Genomic DNA, 21393 nt, shown 5'->3' with positions numbered 1-21393 from the left:
AAAAAACCAACCCACTCAAAACCTCACTGACTGTTTTGTAACAACTTGAGAATCTGACACTGACCATAGATATCCCTACCCAACCTGTGGGTACAGGAATGGCTGGCCTGACTGGAAATAGCTGAAATATATGAAATATAAGGCACCAAGAATCACCACACAATTGTCAGCATAAACATCCCCAGAAGGACCAAGCAGCTCTCAGACCATAGGGTTTGCTTGATTCTGGAAAAACATGGACATTTTGTTAACAGGACAAGGAGGACTGGAGTGCAAACAGCACAGAGCTAGGAAATGCTCTAAGTTCACATGCTTGAGTATACTCTAACAGTATAACCTATCTTAATATGTTTATTAAAACATTAGGATATTACTTTGAAACATTGATTCACCAACATTTCTTTAACAACTGTAATGCAGAACTGAAAGATTTTTGCTTAGATTGTCATGATTAGACAACAGATTCTGTAGATAACTGCCAGGGTGTAACAACAACAACAAAAAAATAAACAAAAATCTCCAAACTGTCCCCTTGTAAATTCATTTTAAAATAAAAAGACAGTAAAACAATTTCCTTCCTACTCTATCAGGTCCATCAAGGTTTCAAAGCATGAGGTGGCATGTATGAGGTGTTTTGGTTTTGATTAAAGCTGATTAATTACTGATTCACTGAATAGGAGATGAAATCTTGTGTCAAAACAGTGTCAGCAAGAGCTCATAGAGGTAACAGCAGACAGACATGTCCTCTTTGATATAAGGATTTCTTAATCTGATCATACAAATAGCAGGTGCTTCATTGCCTTTGGTCACCTTTAAAAGTTTCATTTACTCCCTCTGAAGTACAAAGTACCTTTAAGAATTTTTTATTCTTGATTAAATGTTCATTAGAAAGCACAGAAATTGACTCCTCTGAGGATTCAAATATAAGAAATCATCAAGAATGCTGAAATACAAGATTCAGAGCTGATATCCATGTGGAAATTTATTTCAGGATATTTTGACTGATGGCACAGACATCAGAAATAAGCACTTCTTACAGGAATATATGGCAAAACAAAGCAAAATCCCTACAGACTGTGCTATAATATCACACTAGAGGGAAAGATTTCTAGAACTAATAACCACAAACAGCACTGAGCTGCCCCAGCTGTGCTGCAGAGCCCTGTGGAGAACATCTGATGAGCTTAGGACAAGCTGAGCACTGGCCATGGGCATCTGGCTTTGGCTTCAATACTCTACAGTCTAACATTTTAACTACTTATATCCTAATTTTGTGCTCTGTGGAAGGGAAAGGTTCCAGATCAGCCAATCTCAACACAAAAAGGCTCTAATGATCTCCCTGTTTCACAAACCTTGACACAAATTTATGGCATTGCTTCATCCCACACATCCTCTCCTTCACAAGCCAATGTTGTGCAAATCAGCTGTCAGTGTTGCTTTGATTTAAATACTGTGCTGATGAAAGTAAAGACTAATTCAGTTTTCAGACTGGAAGTCCACTTGAAAAGCCAAGGCACAAAATGTTTGGCAGCTGTAAATTTTAAATTGTGTAGAAAATATAATTATAGTAAGGAGAACACAAAACAGAAAAAATTACTTCATCAAACAGCTGCTACCAACTGTTACCAATGCCTCACCAATCCATATGTATTCATCATGCCTCTACACTGAACTGCAAACAAGAATTACAGTGCATATGAAACCCTGATGGTTAACTGCTAAAAAGCTTTTGCCAGAAGCAACAGTGGCTTCAATCTACAAACATACCTCAAGTGTCTGGAGAGACCTTTGTCTCCATTCAGGTTTGCACTGATTTTAAACACAGAGCAAATATACTCTTATTTAAACAAAAATTAAAGCATGAATGTGTCAGTGCATTCCCCTGTGAAAGAGAGTTTATAAAAAAATGTGGATTTGAGTATTTTTCTTCTCAGAGAAGTGTGTATATATATGCTTTGATTACAAATGCAAGTAGCCCCACATCACTAAAATTTAACACTGCAACAGGAATGTCCATCCATAATGAATCCACTACAAAACAAAAAGACTATCTTCAAATCAAGGCCCCTCTGAACAATAATTTCTCCTTGTTAATGAAGAGTTCATAGTATTAATCACTTCCATATAGTTTGAATCCCACCTTTTGTAAAGGGTACAAAGAAAGCATGTAAGAGTAGTGAATAATATCATTAGCAAAAGAAGGGTGGAGAAAATTGCATTACGTTGCATTGCAACATTAATACACATTTAATTTCTGCATATGAACTGAGCTCTCAGTGTCCCATGAAGACACCTTAGATGCACTTGAAAACAAGACTTAACCCAGCATTGGTTTGACAGCATTCATTCCTGTTGAAGGGAAATGGCATTTATTTATACAACTTTAGCTATTATAGGAATGTTCTTGTTTTCTCCTCTTTTAATACCAGCACTGTTTTTGGGGGTTGTATTATATGATTTTTTCAACTCAGAACTGCCACCTGGAATTGAGCAACCTCTAAAGCTCCGTTTTTTCCACTCCTTGCTGATTATGGCCATGGTTACGGTAAGTTAAATTTCTTAACCTGGGGATTTCAGTTTTGCTTAGGTAGGATATTTGGCAGCTAAAGGAAAATGGTTTACTTAAGGGGGAAAAAAAAAAGAAGAAAAAAGCAATTCATGGTGCTGAAGCTTGTAAGCATTGATATATGAACCTAAAACTCATATTAAATTAACTCATAAAAATAATATGACTAATCTTAAAGGCTTCTTCAGATTTTTTCAGTCAAACTACAGACACTTTATGCTGGGAAACGGGTTTATATGAAAATTTAAAACAAATAACCTAGATGTATCCTGTAGCTATTGAACTGCATGTGCATAGAATAATGCTGCCTGTTCAGAAACAAGCCAACATTACTCCTCTTCTTCCAAATTCTTTATTTTCAACAGGGAAAGATTTTGGAGAAGCTGGGGATCTGCAGTGATTTAACCCTACTGCGGCTAGCACTCAATGGGATACCTCCATGGAGAGATTCCAAACTGCTTATCAAAGATCTCACAATAGATGGGGTACCCCTGAGGATTTATCAGCCCAAAAATCCACCCACTGGCAAAAGAAGAGGAATTCTCTATTTTCATGGAGGCGCTGGCACATTTGGGAGCATTAGTAAGAAATGGGCAAGTTTTATTTTTCAAGTCCAATCCAAACCTTTACATTTTTGCCTTCAGGCATGTGTCAGTCAATGTCTGCCCTGTCCTTGCCAGTGTCATCAGTCTTTGCTCAGCACAAACTGGAAAGTGTTTGTGGAATGAATAGTCTCATGTTGAAGGGAGCCTTTGGGCAAGAGACCTGTGATCCAGAAATCCCTCACCCTGTCCTCAGCTCTCAGGAAGGGATGCTGCTCTACTAAGACTACCTTATCTTACATAAAAGATATAATATGGGTCCAAGGAAGGATTTAAATGCATTAAAAAAAAATCTGTAAATAAATTCCCATTCATGCAAACAAGGAATACAAATGAAAGAAAATATAAATAACGAAGGAGCAATTTGGGGAAGTTTGATTCTTGTGGTGACATGGCAGAGGATACTTGATTTTTCCAGAAAGGGAGACAACCCTTGTCTCAGCAGCTGGGAGTTCAGCTCCCTGAGTGCTCTGGATCTACTTCTGAGCAGCTAAGGCTCCAAGTGCCTTCTCTGCAAGCCAAGGCCCCTAGCATGGAAATCTGAATTTCATTCCTAGGGTTGGGCAGTGCAATTTGAGGGGTTTGAATCCTTTACTCTTTCAAAAGGGTAGGTCTGCACTATACTGGGCAGACTTGAATTTCCTGGCATTCCTTCCTGTGCAAGAATCATGACAAAACTCCTGTGCCATAGGTTCCCCTCTGCACTGGGGCACAGACAACCTATCCTGCTGTCCTCAGAGCACAGGAGTCTGGGTGGAGAATCAGCCTCAGGTCTAGAGCTAGTCTGGGAGGCAGTGAGGGATGGCAAGCACTCATTGATCAAAGTGACAGGTGAATTCCTCTTGCTGGAAGGAAAAAACCACACCACGAGTTGCACAGTGAGTCCTTGTTCACGTGGCACGGCTTGATGTAACAGCCATACCTGTACACAGAGAGTGGGACCTGACCTTTGCCTTCAATTCCTTTTGGTGTTGATAACAGGAAAACAATCAACATGACAACAAGCTTTCAGAAGGCCTTTGGGAATCTCCAGCCTTGGAAGCCTGCAACCAGCAAATTAGCAGATGCTACACTGAAAAGAATCAGTGGCCAGATAACTATGACTTATTCCTCAAATGGATGTCATACTTCACAAATCCTAGAATCGTTGAATAGTTTGGGTGGAAGGGACCTTAAGTCTCATTCTCATTCCAAGTCCCCACCATGGGCAGGGACACCTTCTGCATTTCCAGGTTGCTCCAAGCCCTGTCCTACCTGGCCTTGAACATTTTCAGGGATGGGGCAGCCACAGCTGCTCTGGGCACCCTGTGCCGGGGCCTCGCACCCCTCACAGGGAAGAATCCTTCCTAATATATAATCTAAACCCACTCTTTATCAGTTTAAACAACTGAAGTTTTTAAAGTCAGCAAATACATGAATAAAGGAGACTGAGTTGCTAAAACCCACTTTGATTTCCAGAAGAGTCTCCTAAAGAGGTCATACATCCATGACATGAGGGAAGGTCTTTCATTTGGATTACAGCTGATTGAAAGACAGAAAAAAGATGGGTTATGGGAAGTTCCTGTGAGATTTCCATAAGGAGATCTGTACTGGGAGCAGTGCTAATCAATTTATTAAATCAATTTATTCATACAGAAAAGATGCTGCAAGGTGATGTGGTATTAAATCCTCTGAGGGTCATAAATGGATGGCTGAAAAACTGCAGAATGTCTTTATGACAGCAGAGGATCAGACAATGAAATGACAGCAGAAATGGCATTTAAAGAAGTCAAACAGATGAACAGAGCATTCTGACCTTATAAATGAGGCAATGGACTCCAAGCAGGAGCAGGAAAGAGGCCATGGGATTGTGGTAGGAAGACACCTGAAAATGTTGACATAGTGCACAGTAGCAGTCAAAAAGCAAATAAAACGCTAGCAATGATTAGTAGGAAAGACAAAACAGGAAACTTTTTTTATGCCACTGTAGTAAATCCATGGTTTACCTAAATACAGTATAGTGCTTACAGTTCTGTTTCCCACTCCTCAAAAATGATAAAGCAGTAGTGGAAAGACTTGGAGAGGCTGCCTAGGTGAGAAAAGTGCTTCTGTGCAGAGAATATGTGAGTGACCCATGACTCTTCGGGCTGCAAAAAGACAGATCCACTGACTACAAAATCATGAGAAGCAGAAGAAGTTAAACAGGGAAGGATTTATCCACCATTTCTTACAGTACAAGAATTCCACCATGTGGAAGCAGTGAATGCTAGGTACGAAAGGAGCAACTAGAAATGGCTCTTCACACCTTTGTAAGCAAGTGAGGAAACTCCTCCTTGCACAGAGCTGTTATGGTTAAGGTTAAAATCATGGGCTTAACAAGTGGTTTGGGTAACTCACAGAAGAAATGCTAATCAAGGACATTAGGTATAAAGACAGCTTCTATCTCAAAGGAGTGCCCTGATCCTCCAATTCCTGTATGCTCCTTATTCCTGTTTGTCCTCAGCTTGCACTCTCCTTAAACACCTTTTGCTGACCACCAAGTGAGATGTGAGACCATCTCAGACAGATTCTGGGTTTTCCCAGTATCACCATCCTTACATACTTGTGTGATGCCCTGAGAGCCACTTGCCAACAGAAATTGTGTTAATGTGTAAAGACCACATTCCGCAGTAGCCCGAGTTCCTTATCAGTCTCCTCTTGCAGTGCCTACCATGTAGCACATGTTCAGGGATCTGTATTTTCATTTCAAAAGGATATTTTGATTTTCAAATCATCATTTCTGCTAAACTTTCTCTCTAGGAGCCTTTGAAAGAGTATGCCGCTATATGGCCAAAAAATGCAACTCAGTGGTTGTGTCTGTTGGGTAAGTGCTCTTTTGCCATAGAAGTATTTATGGGAATACAGCTCTCAGTTGAAACTCGTCTGAAAAATATGCTGAAAATATTTACTCTTTTAGATCACATCCCTATTTTTCATTTAAACCTCTCATTTAATTTAGAAATGTGCTTATAGGCAAAGTAGTCTAAAATAGCTGTAGCATCATTAGTTTGGCCTTCCAATCTACACTTGTTAAACCGAAATACAATCTTCAAAATTAAGAAAAAAAAGTCTGCATAACTACCACAGCAACTGCAAACAACACAAATGGAATGTTTGTAACTCCACTGACAATAACCACAGTCTTTGACATTTCAGGTACCGTCTGGCTCCTGAACATCCCTACCCAGGGCAATATTTTGACTGTCTCAATGCCACCTTATACTTCATGAGGAATTTAGAAGAGTATCACGTGGATCCTGGTCTCATCATCATTAGTGGTGACAGCTGTGGAGCTAATTTTGCTACAGTTATTTGTCAAATACTGCTGAATGATAGAGATCTGCCAAAAGTACGTGCTCAGGTCCTGCTTTACCCAGGACTCCAGGGGCTGGATTTCCACTTGCCCTCCTACCAGCAGAACGCTTTTGTCCCCATGTTGTCCCAGAAGATGATCATCTACTTCTGCTTTCGTTACCTTAACAGAAAACCCACAGTTTGGAAAGATGTTCTACAAAACTGCCATGTTCCTGATAGCATGAGACAGCAGTATAAAAAATGGGTAAGTGCTGACCTTATTCCTGATGAATTTAAGGTTAGAGGCTATGTCCCACCAAAACCTGCAGTATATAAACCTGAAGTTCATGAAGCTGTCAAAGAAATTTTAGCAGCAACATTTTCCCCACTATTAGCTGAAGATTCCATTATTTGCCAGCTCCCTGAGTCCTATATTGCGACCTGTGAGTTTGATGTGTTGAGGGATGATGGTCTGTTATACAAGAAGAGACTGGAGGAAAATGGTGTTCAAGTGACCTGGTATCATTGCAAGAATGGCTTCCATGGAATTTTAGCCTTTTTTGGCTATGGGATTTTTTCCTTTTTATCTGCAAATAAGATAATGGACAGTCTTGTGAATTACATAAACAGTTTATAGAAGTATTTTTCAGAAGAAAGATGCAAGTCACGCAATATCTTTGAAGCATTTATACTTGGCAAGGAATATAAACACTTTTGATTTATGGTTTGGATTTTGACTGCATTTTGTAGTTTCTGATTTCTGCTTCTGTAGTGACTCTCAAACAAACGTTAAGATTATTTTAACAGCCACCATTCTAGAAAATATTCTTGTAAAAACACATCAATAAGACCAACATGAAAAAGGCAAGGCACCTAGCACATCCTGTTTCACTAAAACTACAGCAATTCCAGTATCTTTGCATGGCTGACACACACTGAAGGCAAGAGACAAGAATCTCCATGAAGATTCTTCAACAGCCCAGAAATGCTGAAGACAACAACTGAGGTCTGCTTTGGCCCTTGTGACAGACAGGAGGTGTTGATGGTGTCAGATGGAGAACTCATCTGCTATGAAGTCATACGGCATACATTGAAATTGCAGCCATGAATTTAATTTCCAGGTTTAGTCTCTACAAAAACTACACTGCTCTAGAAATAAGGAAGTCAAAAGGAAGGCTCCTCTCTGGAGCAGAAATCCTAAACTGGCACTAGCATGAGATTGATTTTGTTTGGGATCTGACAAATCGTTTCATTTTAGAGCTTCTTTCTCAAACTAGAATCCCTGAACTTCAGTGAGTGTGTGGATGGCAGAGAAGTGCAGAGGTGGGACTTTTCCATAACCCATTTTTTCTTTCAAGATTATGTTATGCTCAAGGCTACCTGGTCTGCTGTGTTGAAAAAGTTCTGAATATCATGTAAAGAAGGCAGGGAAACACAGTTTTATCTATTTTATCACTGTAATGCTATGGTGATCCTGTGATGCTTTCAACAACAAAAAATAAAAATCACACTGCAAATATTTGTGTTATAAGAGTGAGTGTGACATTTGCTAAACACATACTAACTGATGGAAAGGAGCAACACAAAACAGGCAGGCAGTCAGCACAGTCCTGCTGCTTTTACCTGGTCACATCTGTGCTGTGGTCAGTAATTAACCTACCAAACAACTGGATACAACCACACAACTGTAAAAACACAATACAAACTGGAAGTCCACAAACACCACTGGATGCACTATTGTTTTTTTTAAAATCTGGCTTTTGCTGATTTTTGAAACAAGATTTCCTTCTACTTCAGATATTTTATGATTACTGTGTGCCCTATTAAAAACACTTCTCACTAGAGAAACAATATGAAATTAAATTTTTATAAAGTTTTGTAACTAAAATGACAAGGCACTTAGCCCCAACACTTATAATTTGACTTTACAACACCACCACCACCAAACAAAAAAACTCAACACGCCCCGCCATTGCTACCTAGTAAGGTTAGATTTTTTTACCTCTTTTCTTTCCCTGTGAATTTGCAGTTTAAATGTTCTGACATCCTAGTCGTTTGAAGAGTTGCAGACTTAGATTCACAATTAATTCATTTGCATAATTTAAAGTACACCTTCCCTACGTTAGCACAATCCTACTCCCCAGCAAGAACAAGATAAAGCAGTTTGATTCAGAACTCTTTAATCACTGGTTATCTTAAGTAATTCTCAGCTGTATTTGTTGCACCAAGAGTTACTCAAAGTTACCTGCAACAGGGTCACCTAATTATGAATCTGAAGTCAGCCTTCTGTGGCTTTTTTAAAGCATGTTCTTCTGTTAGAAGAAAACACAAACACTAAAAAGAGCTGAGATTTGTGTGATGACAGAATTTTCTAAGTGCACCTTTCTAAAGAGCACTGGTGACAATCCTTTGGTCCTTCTGAGTGACAATCATCATGTGCAGGTTCCCACTCCTGAGGAAGCTCTTCAGGTGGGTGTTTTGTAGTGCAACAAACTCAAAGCACACAAATGCCCACTGTCCATTTTCCACCTCCAGCTAGTGCAGTTCATTCTTAACACCCTTCTCCCAGCTAAGCACTGGTTTCTTGCAAAAATTCCAAAATGCTGCTGGCATAAGTCTACTAACAAATCAAGGACTTTGATCAACTTATCTTTTGTGAGATAACAGGAATGGGGGGAAAAAGAAAGTGGGAGAGGGAAAGATACCAGTTAATGTATTTGTGAAAGAGAGGAGAAAGGTTTTTACTGGAGCAAACAAAGAGCAGGAAGATTAACAAAGAATCAGGAAGTAACAAGACAAATATATATTGGAAAGTCAAATCAAAGACATGTTAGATCACTGCAGTTCAGCAAAATGGCAGCTGTACTCACAGTGCTGGTGCTATTCTTAACTGGTTTTCTTGCTGCATTTATACTGTTGGTCATAGGGGCAATTAATTTTGATTTTTCCAACTCAGAAATTCCTCCTGGAGTGAATCAGCCTGCAAAGCTCCGAATCATTCATATAATTTTAATATTCACAGCTGTGGTGGTAAGTGAACCTGGTGTGATTTCTGGGGGGTGAAGAACAGTGAACCTGTAGATTTTAAATTTACTATCATGCTAGAAACCTGCATGGAATTATGTTCTGGAGAGCAGAGCAGGGCACTGCTGTCATGCTGTATGTTTTATTGAGCTGAGTGCTGCTAAAGAAATTTTTGCCAGACTTCTGATACTGCACTGCTCTAATCCAGTCCTGCCCAGCTCTATTTTAGCAGTACCTAAATGCTGCCTTAACACAAGTGTGTGAAAGTCTGACTGTGCTTCTGCTCTGACTCGAGCTGACCTAGCAATGATTTGATTTATAAATGTTTATCCATGTAGGATCATTTGTATTTCCATTCTTGGTTCAGACTATACCAGATGTCTCTGGTTCGTGCTTTCAAGGTTCTCATGGGCATGGGGATGACAATTCTGTATTTATTTTGGATATGAAGTGAGAAGCTGAACATTTCAGAATTGGCCTTGGGAAGGAAAAGTTTCTGTCACACAAGTGACAAAATTATGTAACGTTGCCCAAGAGGAGCTGAAGGAATTCTTCTGCCCAAAGCACATTTATATAACTCCTGCAGGATTGTGTGGTGGGAATGAGGGGCTCTGACCAGCCCAACTTCTCCAGGTGAAGCAGCTTGTAAAAGCGTGGGAAGGTAATCAGCCTCCAAGAGCAGCACTCAACATCTGGTGAGCTCTGCTGACAGAGGAGCTCACTGAATCACAGCTATTTCTATGTAATGACAGGTGTAGGGATGCTCTGATGAGACATGGCATTAGACAGGAGGTAACAAAGGTTGTGCATATATTTACTAAATTAATTTAATTAAAGAGATACAAGCTATTTAAAATTTTTAAATGAAAACAAAGAGAAAGAATTCTCTGTCAGAAATACTGTAGGTTATGGTCAACCACAGTAAAGAATTTTAGGTATATATTCTCATGCTTTGGCTGCACAGAAGTTGTAATTACAAAGAGATAACATCACTTAAGCAGCTGGAAAAGCCAGTTCTCTTTTAATCATCAATCCACTGCCCACCATAAACCAGCATTGTATGCTGCAATGTAAGTAACACAGGATGAAAGAAAACAAACAAGTTGAATATGAAAGTTAAAATATCCTTGGTATTGTTCATTCCTGCTTGGAAAATAGCAAATAAAAAAGAATAAATCAATTTATCATACAACTGGAGACACTAAGACTAGTTTCTGTAAAAAAATAAAATCAATACATTGCAAAATGTCTTAGTTTCTTCAAGAAACCTTACCTCAAGATCAGGCATGGAGAATTTTATGAATATCTGGAATTGCTGAAAAAAGGGCCTTTTGTTGATAAATATATTGAGAGTTATGACACTACTGACAATCCATGCAAATGTGGCTGTCTAATAAGAAATATTCATACCAGAATCTTGAGTATTATGAACTTGATCCAAATATTGCTAAGGAGGGAAGTACTGACTGGCATGGCTGGACAAAGCATTTCAAAACAGAGGATATGCCTTTTATTTATGCAGTTATGTTGGAGTAGTAGCTCTGATTTGTGTTCATTTTCTGGTACCTGGCATGAATAACCCTATGGCACAGAGAGTGAACAGAAGTTCATTTCTACTAAATATGTCAGGATTTTCTCATCAGTGCATGGCACACATCAGTGAGACTTAGGAAATGGATCAAAAAGCAATTATCAAACATATTCTTAACTTAGTCAACTCTACTTTGGGCAAGTGTCTGCCATGAAAATCAGCAGCAGAATGATCATCTTTTGCTATGTTTTCACATCATCTGGGGGGGAAGGATAGAATAACCAGTGAAAACCAAACTTGCTCTCAATGTTAGGTAAAGGACCTGCTGAGGAAGCAGAGGAATCTATCTCACCAATCTGTTAATGTTGCATTGTTTAGGGTTTTGTTCTTGTAACTCTCTCATAGCCCCTCCTGATGTTGCTGTTACTCATTCCGTTTTCTCCTACACCTGTACAACTACTCTCTTAGTTTATTACTGTCTTAAAAATACATGACTTGTGCACCATGAGTTTACTGTGCACACTGTTCCTTCCCTTTGGAAAATACAGGGTCTCTTGAGTGAGGTCTCTGTTCTCTTTACCTTTGAACAGGGAAAGATTTTGCAAAACCTTGGCATCTGCACTCAGGTGAGCTTTGTGCGGTACATGCAAAGCAGAAAGACTCCGGGGGCGGACCCAAAGCTCTTCATCAAGGATCTATTGTTTGAGAAAGTGCCTGTAAGGATTTACCAGCCTAAGGCTCCATCTGCCAGCCAAAGGAGAGCAGTTATGTTTTTTCATGGAGGAGGATGGGTATTTGGAAGCATTGGTAAGATATCTAGCAGAAATATTTCAATTAAAGAAATACATATTTCATAAATAATAAAGTTGGTTGTTTCTTGATCTGTGGCAGTTGCAAACTTTGAATATAACCACAGGTTCAATCTTGTAATTCTTGCTGCCAGAAGAAGGCATCTGTGATTTTTCATACAGGACAATGATATAAGGGGAAAAATACTGAAATAGGAAGATGAGGAGGTACAAAAGAACTGAGGAGCTTTGTAGGAAGCAGAAGGGAAAAGCAGAGAGCATTTCCTTCTTGCAATTCTTTGATTTCTCCAATAGATAACATCTCTTCTCTGGAGAGAAAATGCACCCCAACCTAAACCCAAACCCCACCAAATCTCTTTCAGAGACCCACGAAGAGCTGTGCCGCTTTATTGCCAGAGAAAGTGAATCTGTGGTTGTATCTGTGGGGTGAGTCTTTGCTCATGCTGATTTTGAGAGATTATTTCCTACAGTGTAAATATCACCTCCTGTCCCCCAGTCATAGCTACAATCCTCCTCACAGAAATGTCTCTGTGGGGCTTCTCGAGTATGTGATTTACCACTTCATCTGCTGTTCCTTGGAGACACTGAAGACTCACTTGGGCTGTGTTCACTGTCTGATTACATCACAAATTACACTTCGGGATATCTAGTTGGAAAATGAAGTTCTGAATGAATATTTTCAAATTCCAAACACAAAACTGATTGTAAACAGATAGTAAGCTATATGAGCTCCTTAACATTTATTCAAGGAAAGCCTGCTTGATGCTTAGAGAAGCACAGTGTGAATGAGAAGTTAATACATTATCAAAATACTAGCATAATGGTTCAGATTACAAGGATATATAACGTAACATTACGTAACAAAGATATAAACCAGAAGTCATTTGCGTCTAACCCATGAAAAACTGAAGCAGAAATAACTAAATTATTGTCAATAAAACCTACATTTAATTGGCAGCTGAGTACTCCTGTGATGTATAAGACCTAAGAGACATCATAAGCAGATGATATCATAACAAAATAACCTGCACCACCTAATCTCATTGATGGCAATCCCATGGAGAGAACTGAAACTACAGAAATCAGGGTATTCCTGGTTGCAGGACTTTAGCAATACATTTAGAACTCGTATTTCCTTCTCTTACACCCGTCTCGGTGTGGCAGGTACCGCCTGGCCCCCGAGCACAAATACCCCGCTGCGTACGAAGACTGTCTGAGCGCCACCCAGCACTTCCTGCGGCACCTGGAGCGCTACGGCGTGGATCCCGCGCGCGTCGCCGTCTGCGGGGACAGCGCTGGGGGCAACCTGGCAGCTGCTGTCAGCCAGAGCCTGGCAGGCAGCTCACACCTGCCCAGGCTCCGTGCTCAGATCCTGATCTACCCAGGCCTTCAGGCGCTGGACTTCAATTTGCCATCCTACCAACAAAACCGAGGGGTTCCTCTGCTATTCCGGGAACGCGCCGCTTTCTACATGCTGCAGTACCTAAATGGAAATGCCATAAAACTGGAAGAGGTCTTGGAAGGTTCCCATATTCCTATAGATATTAAATTAAAGTATAAAAAGTGGGTGAGTCCAGACAAGATCCCTGAGGAATTTAAGGTCAGAGGCTACAAACCACGTGTGCTGCTTGACTGCACAACTGAAGTTTTTGAGACAGTGAAGAGATTCTGTGAGCCCAACCTGTGCCCACTGCTGGCTGAAGACACAATCATCCAGCAGCTGCCAGAATCTTTCATCCTGACCTGCGAGTACGACGTGCTGCGGGACGATGGCTTGTTGTACAAGAAGAGGCTGGAGGACAACGGGGTTCCAGTGACCTGGTACCACCTTGAAGATGGATTCCATGGAATCATAAACTCATTTAATAGTGACTGGTTGTCATTTCCATCTGGGAAAAGGGGCCTTGACAATATTGTGAATTTTCTAAGAAGCTTATAGCAACATTTTTCCTTTTTTTCTGTAAGAACTGACAAATTTCCGTGGTCTTTTATGCTTCTAAATTCCATATAAGAAGTCCATATAGGAGAATTTGTTAATAAGCATTTATGCCAGTATGATCATCATAAAAGACATTGCAAGAATAGTTTCTTTTAGTGCTGTTTGAAGTAGCCTATGTGCAATCTGCCTATTTTAATAATCTGTTTGGATGACCCTTGTCCAGTACAAGTGCTGCTCTCTCAGTACATATATGCAAAAGTTGCAGTAAAATTTTAAGCTGACATCTGGTCTGATCTGTTTTATTCAATTACACTCGATGATTTCATTCTTCCTAGAAGTGTGTATTTTGGCAAAGGAGAAAGACACTGACACTACAGTGCTATAGTGCACAGCCTGTACTCTCTGCTACACGTAGCACCTGGGTTTAAGATTCCAAATTTGAAGATGTCTGTTGGCTAGTATTTTATACTCAAAAACTGATGTCACATTCATGGACTTGACTTTTAGAATTGCAACTGTTCCCATCAGAAATACTCTATTGACAGCTTTGTTTAAATTACAATGGTAAAAATGTTTTAAGTGTTTTCTTATGTTTATCAAACATATGTGTATGCTGAAAAACTTGTGCTTGAATGGAATCCTAGAATCACAGAATGGTTTGGGTTGGAAGGAACATTAAAGCTCATTTCATTCCAAAGCCCTGCCATGAGCAGGGACACTAGGTCTAGCCAAGGTAGCTTCAAGCCCCAAATAATCTAACAACAAAATAGGACTGATGCATTTACTTTTGCAGAGCTTGTTACTTACCTTTTGCCCCCCACCCCTTCCTTCTTCCCATTTTCTTTTCTAAATGTCCCTGTTAAAGGGATGCATTCCAAACTATGTAAAGCATGCCCACAATGCAGGAAGTGAATTTCGAATGTCCTGGCTGCAGATGAGTTGCAAGGGATAATTTAATCCCCACATTTGCTGGCTCTCTGTCATAGACTAGAACTTAATCCAGGACTCAACTTCAGTCTCTGAGCACTCACTGTTATCATCCACAATCCAAGAATTCCCTATTCAATACCAGACCCTTTATCAGTCCCACAATTATCATAAAGATAAACAGGAAATTAAACACATTGACTCTTCTCCAATGTGATAACTGCTGGCACATTGCACAACATTTCCAAGGACTTTAAAATGTGCAACACCTGAGAGAGCTCTTGCAATTGGGACTGCTCCAGGCCTTGCTGTTACCTGAAAAAGCCAATTCACAGATAGGTGTGAAGACACATCACCTCTAGATACGTGAAATGGCATTTTTTTATCTACTGCCAGTGCTACTGCTGGTGATTTTTGTTGCTTCATTCATATCAGCAATCATAAGAACAATTCAAACTGAGTATGCCAATTGCAACATCCCTCCTGGAGTGAGCAATCCCGGAAAACTTCGACTTATTGTTGCTGTTTTGATTGTTTCATCTACTCTGGTGAGTAACTCTGCTGCAACTTTTGCAAGAAACATTGTTAGATGTTAATTTTGTTCTGCGTGTAAATACCAGAATCCTGCCAGCTCCATCAAGGCTTAAATGATGGCTCTTCTCTGCTAGGGGCTGACTTGAGAGGACAGCTTTTGGAAAATAATTTCTATTAGACTTCAGTCAGATTTTCCCTATTACATAAGGATTAAGTCAACCATTAGAGCCTAAGCTTTATCAGCTGTGTTTCCCTAATTAAATTTAATATTAAATATTTATAAAAACTGAGATTGCTTTGATTTCTGCTTTAGCTAAGCACACATGATGTTTTGAGGTCATCCTTGGGGCTCTCCAGTAACGTGGGAGGCTGGGTAATGGAAGTACCACTAATGGGAGACTGGATGCTTTTTAAGAAGACAAAAACAGAAACCTTAGTGGCCTGAGAGACACTTGGGAGCATTGGCAAGGCCTCCCTCACCAAGAGCCCTGTGATTAATTGCTCTTCACTCTCCAGGATCCTCTTCCCCAATTGCTCTTCACTCTCCAGGAGCCTTTTCAGCAACTGCCCTTCACTCTCCAGGGGCTCCTTCACCAATTGCCCCTCATCAGTGACCAATTTGTGACCAATTGCCCTTCACTCTCCAGGAGCTCCTTCACCAATTGCCCCTCACCAGTGACCAATTTGTGACCAATTGCTCTTCACTCTCCAGGAGCTCCTTCACCAATTGCCCCTCATCAGTGACCAATTTGTGACCAATTGCTCTTCACTCTCCAGGAGCTCCTTCACCAATTGCCCCTCACCAGTGACCAATTTGTGACCAATTGCTCTTCACTCTCCAGGAGCCTTTTCACCACCTCTCCTTCAGTCTCCAGGAGCTCCTTCACCAATTGCCCCTCACCAGTGACCAATTTGTGACCAATTGCCCTTCACTCTCCAGGAGCTCCTTCACCAATTGCCCCTCACCAGGCTCCCCTTCAATGAGTGTCCCTCACCAACTGCTCTTCTCCAGGTGCCCCCTCACCAGCTACCCCTCACCAGGAGCCCCTTCCCCAACTGCCCTTCACTCTCCAGGAGCTCCTTCACCAATTGCCCCTCACCAGTGACCAATTTGTGACCAATTGCTCTTCACTCTACAGGAGCCCCTTCCCACTCTCCAGGAGCTCCTTCACCAATTGCCCCTCATCAGTGACCAATTTGTGACCAATTGCCCTTCAGTCTCCAGGAGCTCCTTCACCAATTGCCCCTCACCAGGCTCCCCTTCAATGAGTGTCCCTCACCAACTGCTCCTCTCCTGGTGCCCCTCACACACCTCTCCCTTCTCCTGGCTCCCCATCACCGGGTGCCCCCTCAGGGCCGTCTGTGCTCCATCTCTCCTCAGCTCACCCCGGCTGTCCTCCCTCTCCCAACAGGGCAGGATTTTTGAGAAGATGGAGCTGTGCAGCAGCCTGGCCTTCAGGCGCCTCGTGTTCTCCGGGCGGAGGCCGGGCCCGATGCCGGGGGTGCGGCAGGAGGATGCGCGGTTCGGCAACGTGCCCGTGCGGCTGTACCGGCCACACGCTCCGGCTGCGCGCCCACGCGCTGCTGTGCTGCTGTTCCACGGCGGCGGCTGGATCTGCTGCAGCCTCGGTACGGCCCGGTGCAGCCCAATGCAGCCCAATGCAGCCCGGTGCAGCCCGGTGCAGCCCAGTGTGGCCCGGGCACCCCAGTACTGACCTCGCTTCCAAAGCCCACCCTAGGTCAAAGGCGGCTCCGTGTGGTGGAAAAGTCTCTCCTCCAACCCGAGCTTCCAAAGAAAGGCTCAGCAGTCTCTGTTGTTCGGTCTCAAGGCAGTTTATTGCAAGTTATCTAAAAGATTTTCTTCTGGGGCTGCTGTGGTTTGCTCACAGCTCAGGCAGAGGCACACACACACCCTGACATCCTCTCTGACTCCGACTGCTTTTTCTCTCCCCGCCCAGGGCTGCTGCTGTCTTTTATATGGGACATTACAAGTTACATGGTTACAGTTTTTCCCCCAATGCCTACTACCTATAGTAAATGGTGCTTTTCTACTCTAAACCAATCCATGAGTGCCAACATCACCAGGAACATGGAGGTAAGGAAGAAGAAAGAGGGAGGACAGGATAGGCCCAAATCCCTCCATCTTAAAACTTCTGACCCCCATGTACAAAACCAAAACCCCCCTGTACATGACTTAAAACCCCCTGTACACCACTCAAAAATTCTTCCCTTTACTTTGTGACTACTTCTACTATAACATCTAAACTTTTGTGACTTCTTGTTCTTCCTGCAAGGTTGGTAAATCATTCCATGGCTCAAATCCAAAATCACAGCTGTTTCCAGCTGCCTGCCAGGGTCTCAAGTGCTTCTGACCTGGACCCGGAACCTCTAAAAATGTCTGAGGAACATTCTGAGTTCTGACACTTGCCACGCTAGCCACTGTGTGTACGTGGCCGAAACTATTCCGGCCTCCACACAGATGCTGATGCAAAACTTTTCCACCCGTTTATATACTTTTAGCAAACAAATTAATGCTCATGAATTCTCTTTCGTAAATTGGTATTCTATCCTCTTCACTCTTTTTAGTGTATTTTTCCTCCAGTAAGGGCTTCCCAATATACATATACAGAGTCTTTTTTTAGCTCCTTGTTTATATTCTTGCTTCTACAAAATGTCCTTATAGTCCATAAATTCTGCCCTCCTTGTATCCAATTTCAACAATACACACCCTCTCCCAGGCCTTGTTCTTTGAAGCATATCACTCTTAGTTTGGGAAGACTTTTTAAAGTTTCATTGATTCTCCCAACGAAGTCTGTGTAAAGAAAGTTAGCTACATGCTGCCTAAAAGTGATTTAAGACTAGAACACTGCTTATAATTAATATACTAGTTATGGTGAATTAGAACAATTAATTAAAAATTAATTAGAGAAGTTATATAATCTGCAGCCACTGGAAAGCTGAACTCTGGCTGGGCTTTCCCATCCAGAGCTGTGAAGACAGCGGGCTGGGGGAGAGGGGAGAGGGGAGCTGGATTATTTGTGGGCAGTAAAACATCCTTCAATGTGTTCCAGATACCCATGAAAGGATCTGCCAGTACATTGCCAAGGAAAGCGGCTCGCTGGTGGTGTCCGTGGGGTGAGTTACAGCCAGCTGCCCCTGAGAAGCCTTTTTGCCTCTTGTTGTCTCTCAGCACTGCAAGGATGTGCAGCTGGTGGGAATGCTCCTCTTTAGGATCTGGATACCATGATCCTCATGGGTCCCTTCCAACTCAGCATTTTCTATGATTTTCCCAAGTGTCCAGACCGAATTTCAAGGGGGATGTTTGTTTTTCATTTCTCTCCCTGCTCCATCAGCTAATAGTGCAGACACAGCCCACAGTAAGGTCCATGTGTGTCCCAACATATGCTGGCACCACACAAAACCAAGGAATGCTTTCCAGTAGAGAGTTCCAATGTGTTGAGAAATGACTAACAAACCAACTCAGAAGGTGACAATTCACTAATCCATTTAAATAGGTGCAATTACCTTGTGAGCTTCAAAGAGCTTTCTTGTGAACTTCAAGTGAGAATCAAAAGCTAGTAAGTAATAATACTAATAATTAATACTATTAATACTACTAATACTGAAAAATATAACTGTCCCAGTTATTTAAATAAAGAAAATATAATTATAAAAATTAAATACCCCAAATAACGGTGAGATGCAGGTTGATTAAATTACTTAATCCACAAACCAGATGCAGTCTACGCTAAAATGAGAAAATGAAGTTGCATCACTTAATTTGTAATCAAGGCTGCTCTTGGAATACCCAACTATGCTATGTTCTTGCAGCCCCATCCTATGGCTATCACTTGTCTGTGATGATTTATTGGACAAATACGTGCTTAGTAGATAAAAATACCTTCATGGAGTTTTTTTCTGAGGGAAAAATTACTCCAACACAAGGAGCACCAGGATGCTGTAGAAAGTCTGTATTTACACTAATGACATTTCTGCTGTCACGTTTGCTGTCTCCGTGTGGCAGGTACCGCCTGGCCCCCGAGCACAAATACCCCGCTGCGTACGAAGACTGTCTGAGCGCCACCCAGCACTTCCTGCGGCACCTGGAGCGCTACGGTGTGGATCCCGCGCGCGTCGCCGTCTGCGGGGACAGCGCTGGGGGCAACCTGGCAGCTGCTGTCAGCCAGAGCCTGGCAGGCAGCTCACACCTGCCCAGGCTCCGTGCTCAGATCCTGATCTACCCAGGCCTTCAGGCGCTGGACTTCAATTTGCCATCCTACCAACAAAACCGAGGGGTTCCTCTGCTACTCCGGGAACGTGCTGTTTTTTATTCTTTGCAGTACGTGCAAGGGGACGCATCAAATCTGGAAGAGGTCTTGGAGGGCTCTCATATTCCTCCAGACATGAGGCTGAAGTATGGGAAGTGGGTGAATCCAGACAACATCCCTGAGGAATTTAAGGTCAGAGGCTACAAACCACCCAAGCCCTGTGAATTCAAGCCTGGAGTTTTTGAGAAGGTAAAAAGAATCAGTGAGCCCACACTGTGCCCACTGCTGGCTGAAGACACAATCATCCAGCAGCTGCCAGAATCTTTCATCCTGACCTGCGAGTACGACGTGCTGCGGGACGATGGCTTGTTGTACAAGAAGAGGCTGGAGGACAACGGGGTTCCAGTGACCTGGTACCACCTTGAAGATGGATTCCATGGAATCGTAAACCTATTTGATTATTATGCTTTGTCATTTCCATCTGGGAAAAGGGGATTGGACAGGGTTGTTGAATTTATAAAAGGCCTGTAGAAAGAACTCTCCCTCGTTATGCTTCTCCCACTAATGACTCTGCTTAGGTTCTCACACTTCAGGTAGTGCTGCTCTGCAAGAATGTGATACCTTTTGATGTGTAAAATACTATTTCTGAGATCCATGAGCTTAAAATCAACACAGATCTTTTCCTTGTGAGACTCCTGACAGTTCAAACATTTTACAGTACAACTTTTCTACGTGCTGTGGTTTTTTCCAAGTTGGCATCTGATTGATTCCTTGTCTTTAATTACTAAATTATTTACTTCTATACAAATAATCTATGTGAAATGATTTGGATTAAATGTTTTTCTCTATAGCCAGCTTATTTGTGATGTCCATTTGATAAGCTCCAAAGCATGACTTAATTTAGCTAAAAAGTATAAGCTAGGTAGATAGTGAGCTGGAGGGAAAGCTCTGGACAAATAGGCAGAGATCAAGATCTCAGTGAGGAGATAGAGCAAATATTCCATGGCTGCAAAAGTAGCAGTGCAAGGCCAGAGTTGCTGGGGCACACCTAGCTGGAGGCAAGTAAGGGCTGCTCTGATTTTGAAATAATTGTAGATCTACAAAGTCCTTCTTAATTTTGGAAAGTCTCCATTATTCTCACAGAGGGTAGGATATAGTGTTGAAATGAAATGCTGACATCAGGTTTTAGAAAAGCAAGAAGGATCAGTGAACTGGGCTCTTGGTCTGTGTGTACTGAAAGCTACAGCTTAGAGAATATGAAGGAAAATGCTTTCATGTTCTTCCAAAGGGTGTCCCCCAGTATTAACTTTTGCAGAATCTGTGCTGTGATTCTGTGCTAGAATCTGTCAATTTGTGGTTTTCTCCATGGCTTGAGTTTTATTTACAGGATGAGACACTGTTTTCCCTGACATGATGCTTCATTACACTCTGCTGATGGAAGCATGGAAGAACAGCAGTGAGCACAATCAGAACGGCCAGACTGAGGACATGAAAATCACAGAATTGCTACGGCTGGGAATGATCTCTGGAGATCATCCAGTGCAATCCCTCACCAAGGCAGGGTCACCTGGAGCAGGTGAAGTAGGAATACATCAAGGTGTGCTTCAAATGTCTCCAGAGAGGGAAACTCCACACCCTCTGTGGGCACTGTCACTCTCAATGTAAAGAAGTTCTACATGTTGGGGTGAAACTTGCGTTTTAGTATACGCCCATCGCTCCTCGTCTGGAGGAGATCCTCAGGAAAAAAAAAAAAGCCAAAAACCTACAGGGCTGAGAAAAGCAGAACTGTGGGAACCCCAGCCTTGCTCTGGGGTCCCATGTGGTGGTGAAATTTCTCCTCCCACCCGTGATTCCAAAGAAAAACTGTGCAGGCTCTTGTTG

At 41.9% G+C, this 21393-nt stretch overlaps 2 protein-coding genes and 1 pseudogene across 2 annotated transcripts; all 3 read left to right on the top strand.

Moving 5' to 3' along the window:
* Positions 1–979: 979 nt before the first annotated feature.
* Positions 980–8851, top strand: LOC110476774 (arylacetamide deacetylase-like 4). Its single transcript, XM_021542022.3, has 4 exons — positions 980–2545; positions 2932–3148; positions 5947–6010; positions 6343–8851. The coding sequence occupies exons 1-4, from the start codon at positions 2363–2365 to the stop codon at positions 7115–7117; spliced, it is 1239 nt and encodes a 412-aa protein (XP_021397697.3). The 5' UTR covers positions 980–2362; the 3' UTR covers positions 7118–8851.
* Positions 8852–8903: 52 nt separating this feature from the next.
* Positions 8904–16902, top strand: LOC144247450 (arylacetamide deacetylase-like 4). The gene is made up of 4 exons (XM_077788243.2): positions 8904–9510; positions 11626–11842; positions 12207–12270; positions 13009–16902. The coding sequence occupies exons 1-4, from the start codon at positions 9334–9336 to the stop codon at positions 13781–13783; spliced, it is 1233 nt and encodes a 410-aa protein (XP_077644369.2). The 5' UTR covers positions 8904–9333; the 3' UTR covers positions 13784–16902.
* Positions 16903–18231: 1329 nt separating this feature from the next.
* On the top strand, positions 18232–21240 carry LOC144247443 (arylacetamide deacetylase-like 4 pseudogene; annotated as a pseudogene).
* Positions 21241–21393: the final 153 nt, after the last annotated feature.

The sequence above is a fragment of the Lonchura striata genome, chromosome 21 (assembly GCF_050655825.1).
Source record: "Lonchura striata isolate lonStrDom1 chromosome 21, ASM5065582v1, whole genome shotgun sequence".
Classification (NCBI taxonomy): Eukaryota; Metazoa; Chordata; class Aves; order Passeriformes; family Estrildidae; genus Lonchura; species Lonchura striata.
This window is presented reverse-complemented; position numbering and strand designations above follow the sequence as displayed.

Excerpts from the sequence above, each read along its gene's own strand:
- LOC144247450 (XM_077788243.2), top strand. The coding sequence starts at position 9,334 with ATGGCAGCTGTACTCACAGTGCTGGTGCTATTCTTAACTGGTTTTCTT. Across the intron at positions 9,511-11,625 it reads TAATATTCACAGCTGTGGTG|GGAAAGATTTTGCAAAACCT; the intron begins GTAAGTGAACCT and ends ACCTTTGAACAG. Across the intron at positions 11,843-12,206 it reads ATGGGTATTTGGAAGCATTG|AGACCCACGAAGAGCTGTGC; the intron begins GTAAGATATCTA and ends AATCTCTTTCAG.
- LOC110476774 (XM_021542022.3), top strand. The coding sequence starts at position 2,363 with ATGGCATTTATTTATACAACTTTAGCTATTATAGGAATGTTCTTGTTT. Across the intron at positions 2,546-2,931 it reads TGATTATGGCCATGGTTACG|GGAAAGATTTTGGAGAAGCT; the intron begins GTAAGTTAAATT and ends TATTTTCAACAG. Across the intron at positions 6,011-6,342 it reads TCAGTGGTTGTGTCTGTTGG|GTACCGTCTGGCTCCTGAAC; the intron begins GTAAGTGCTCTT and ends TTGACATTTCAG.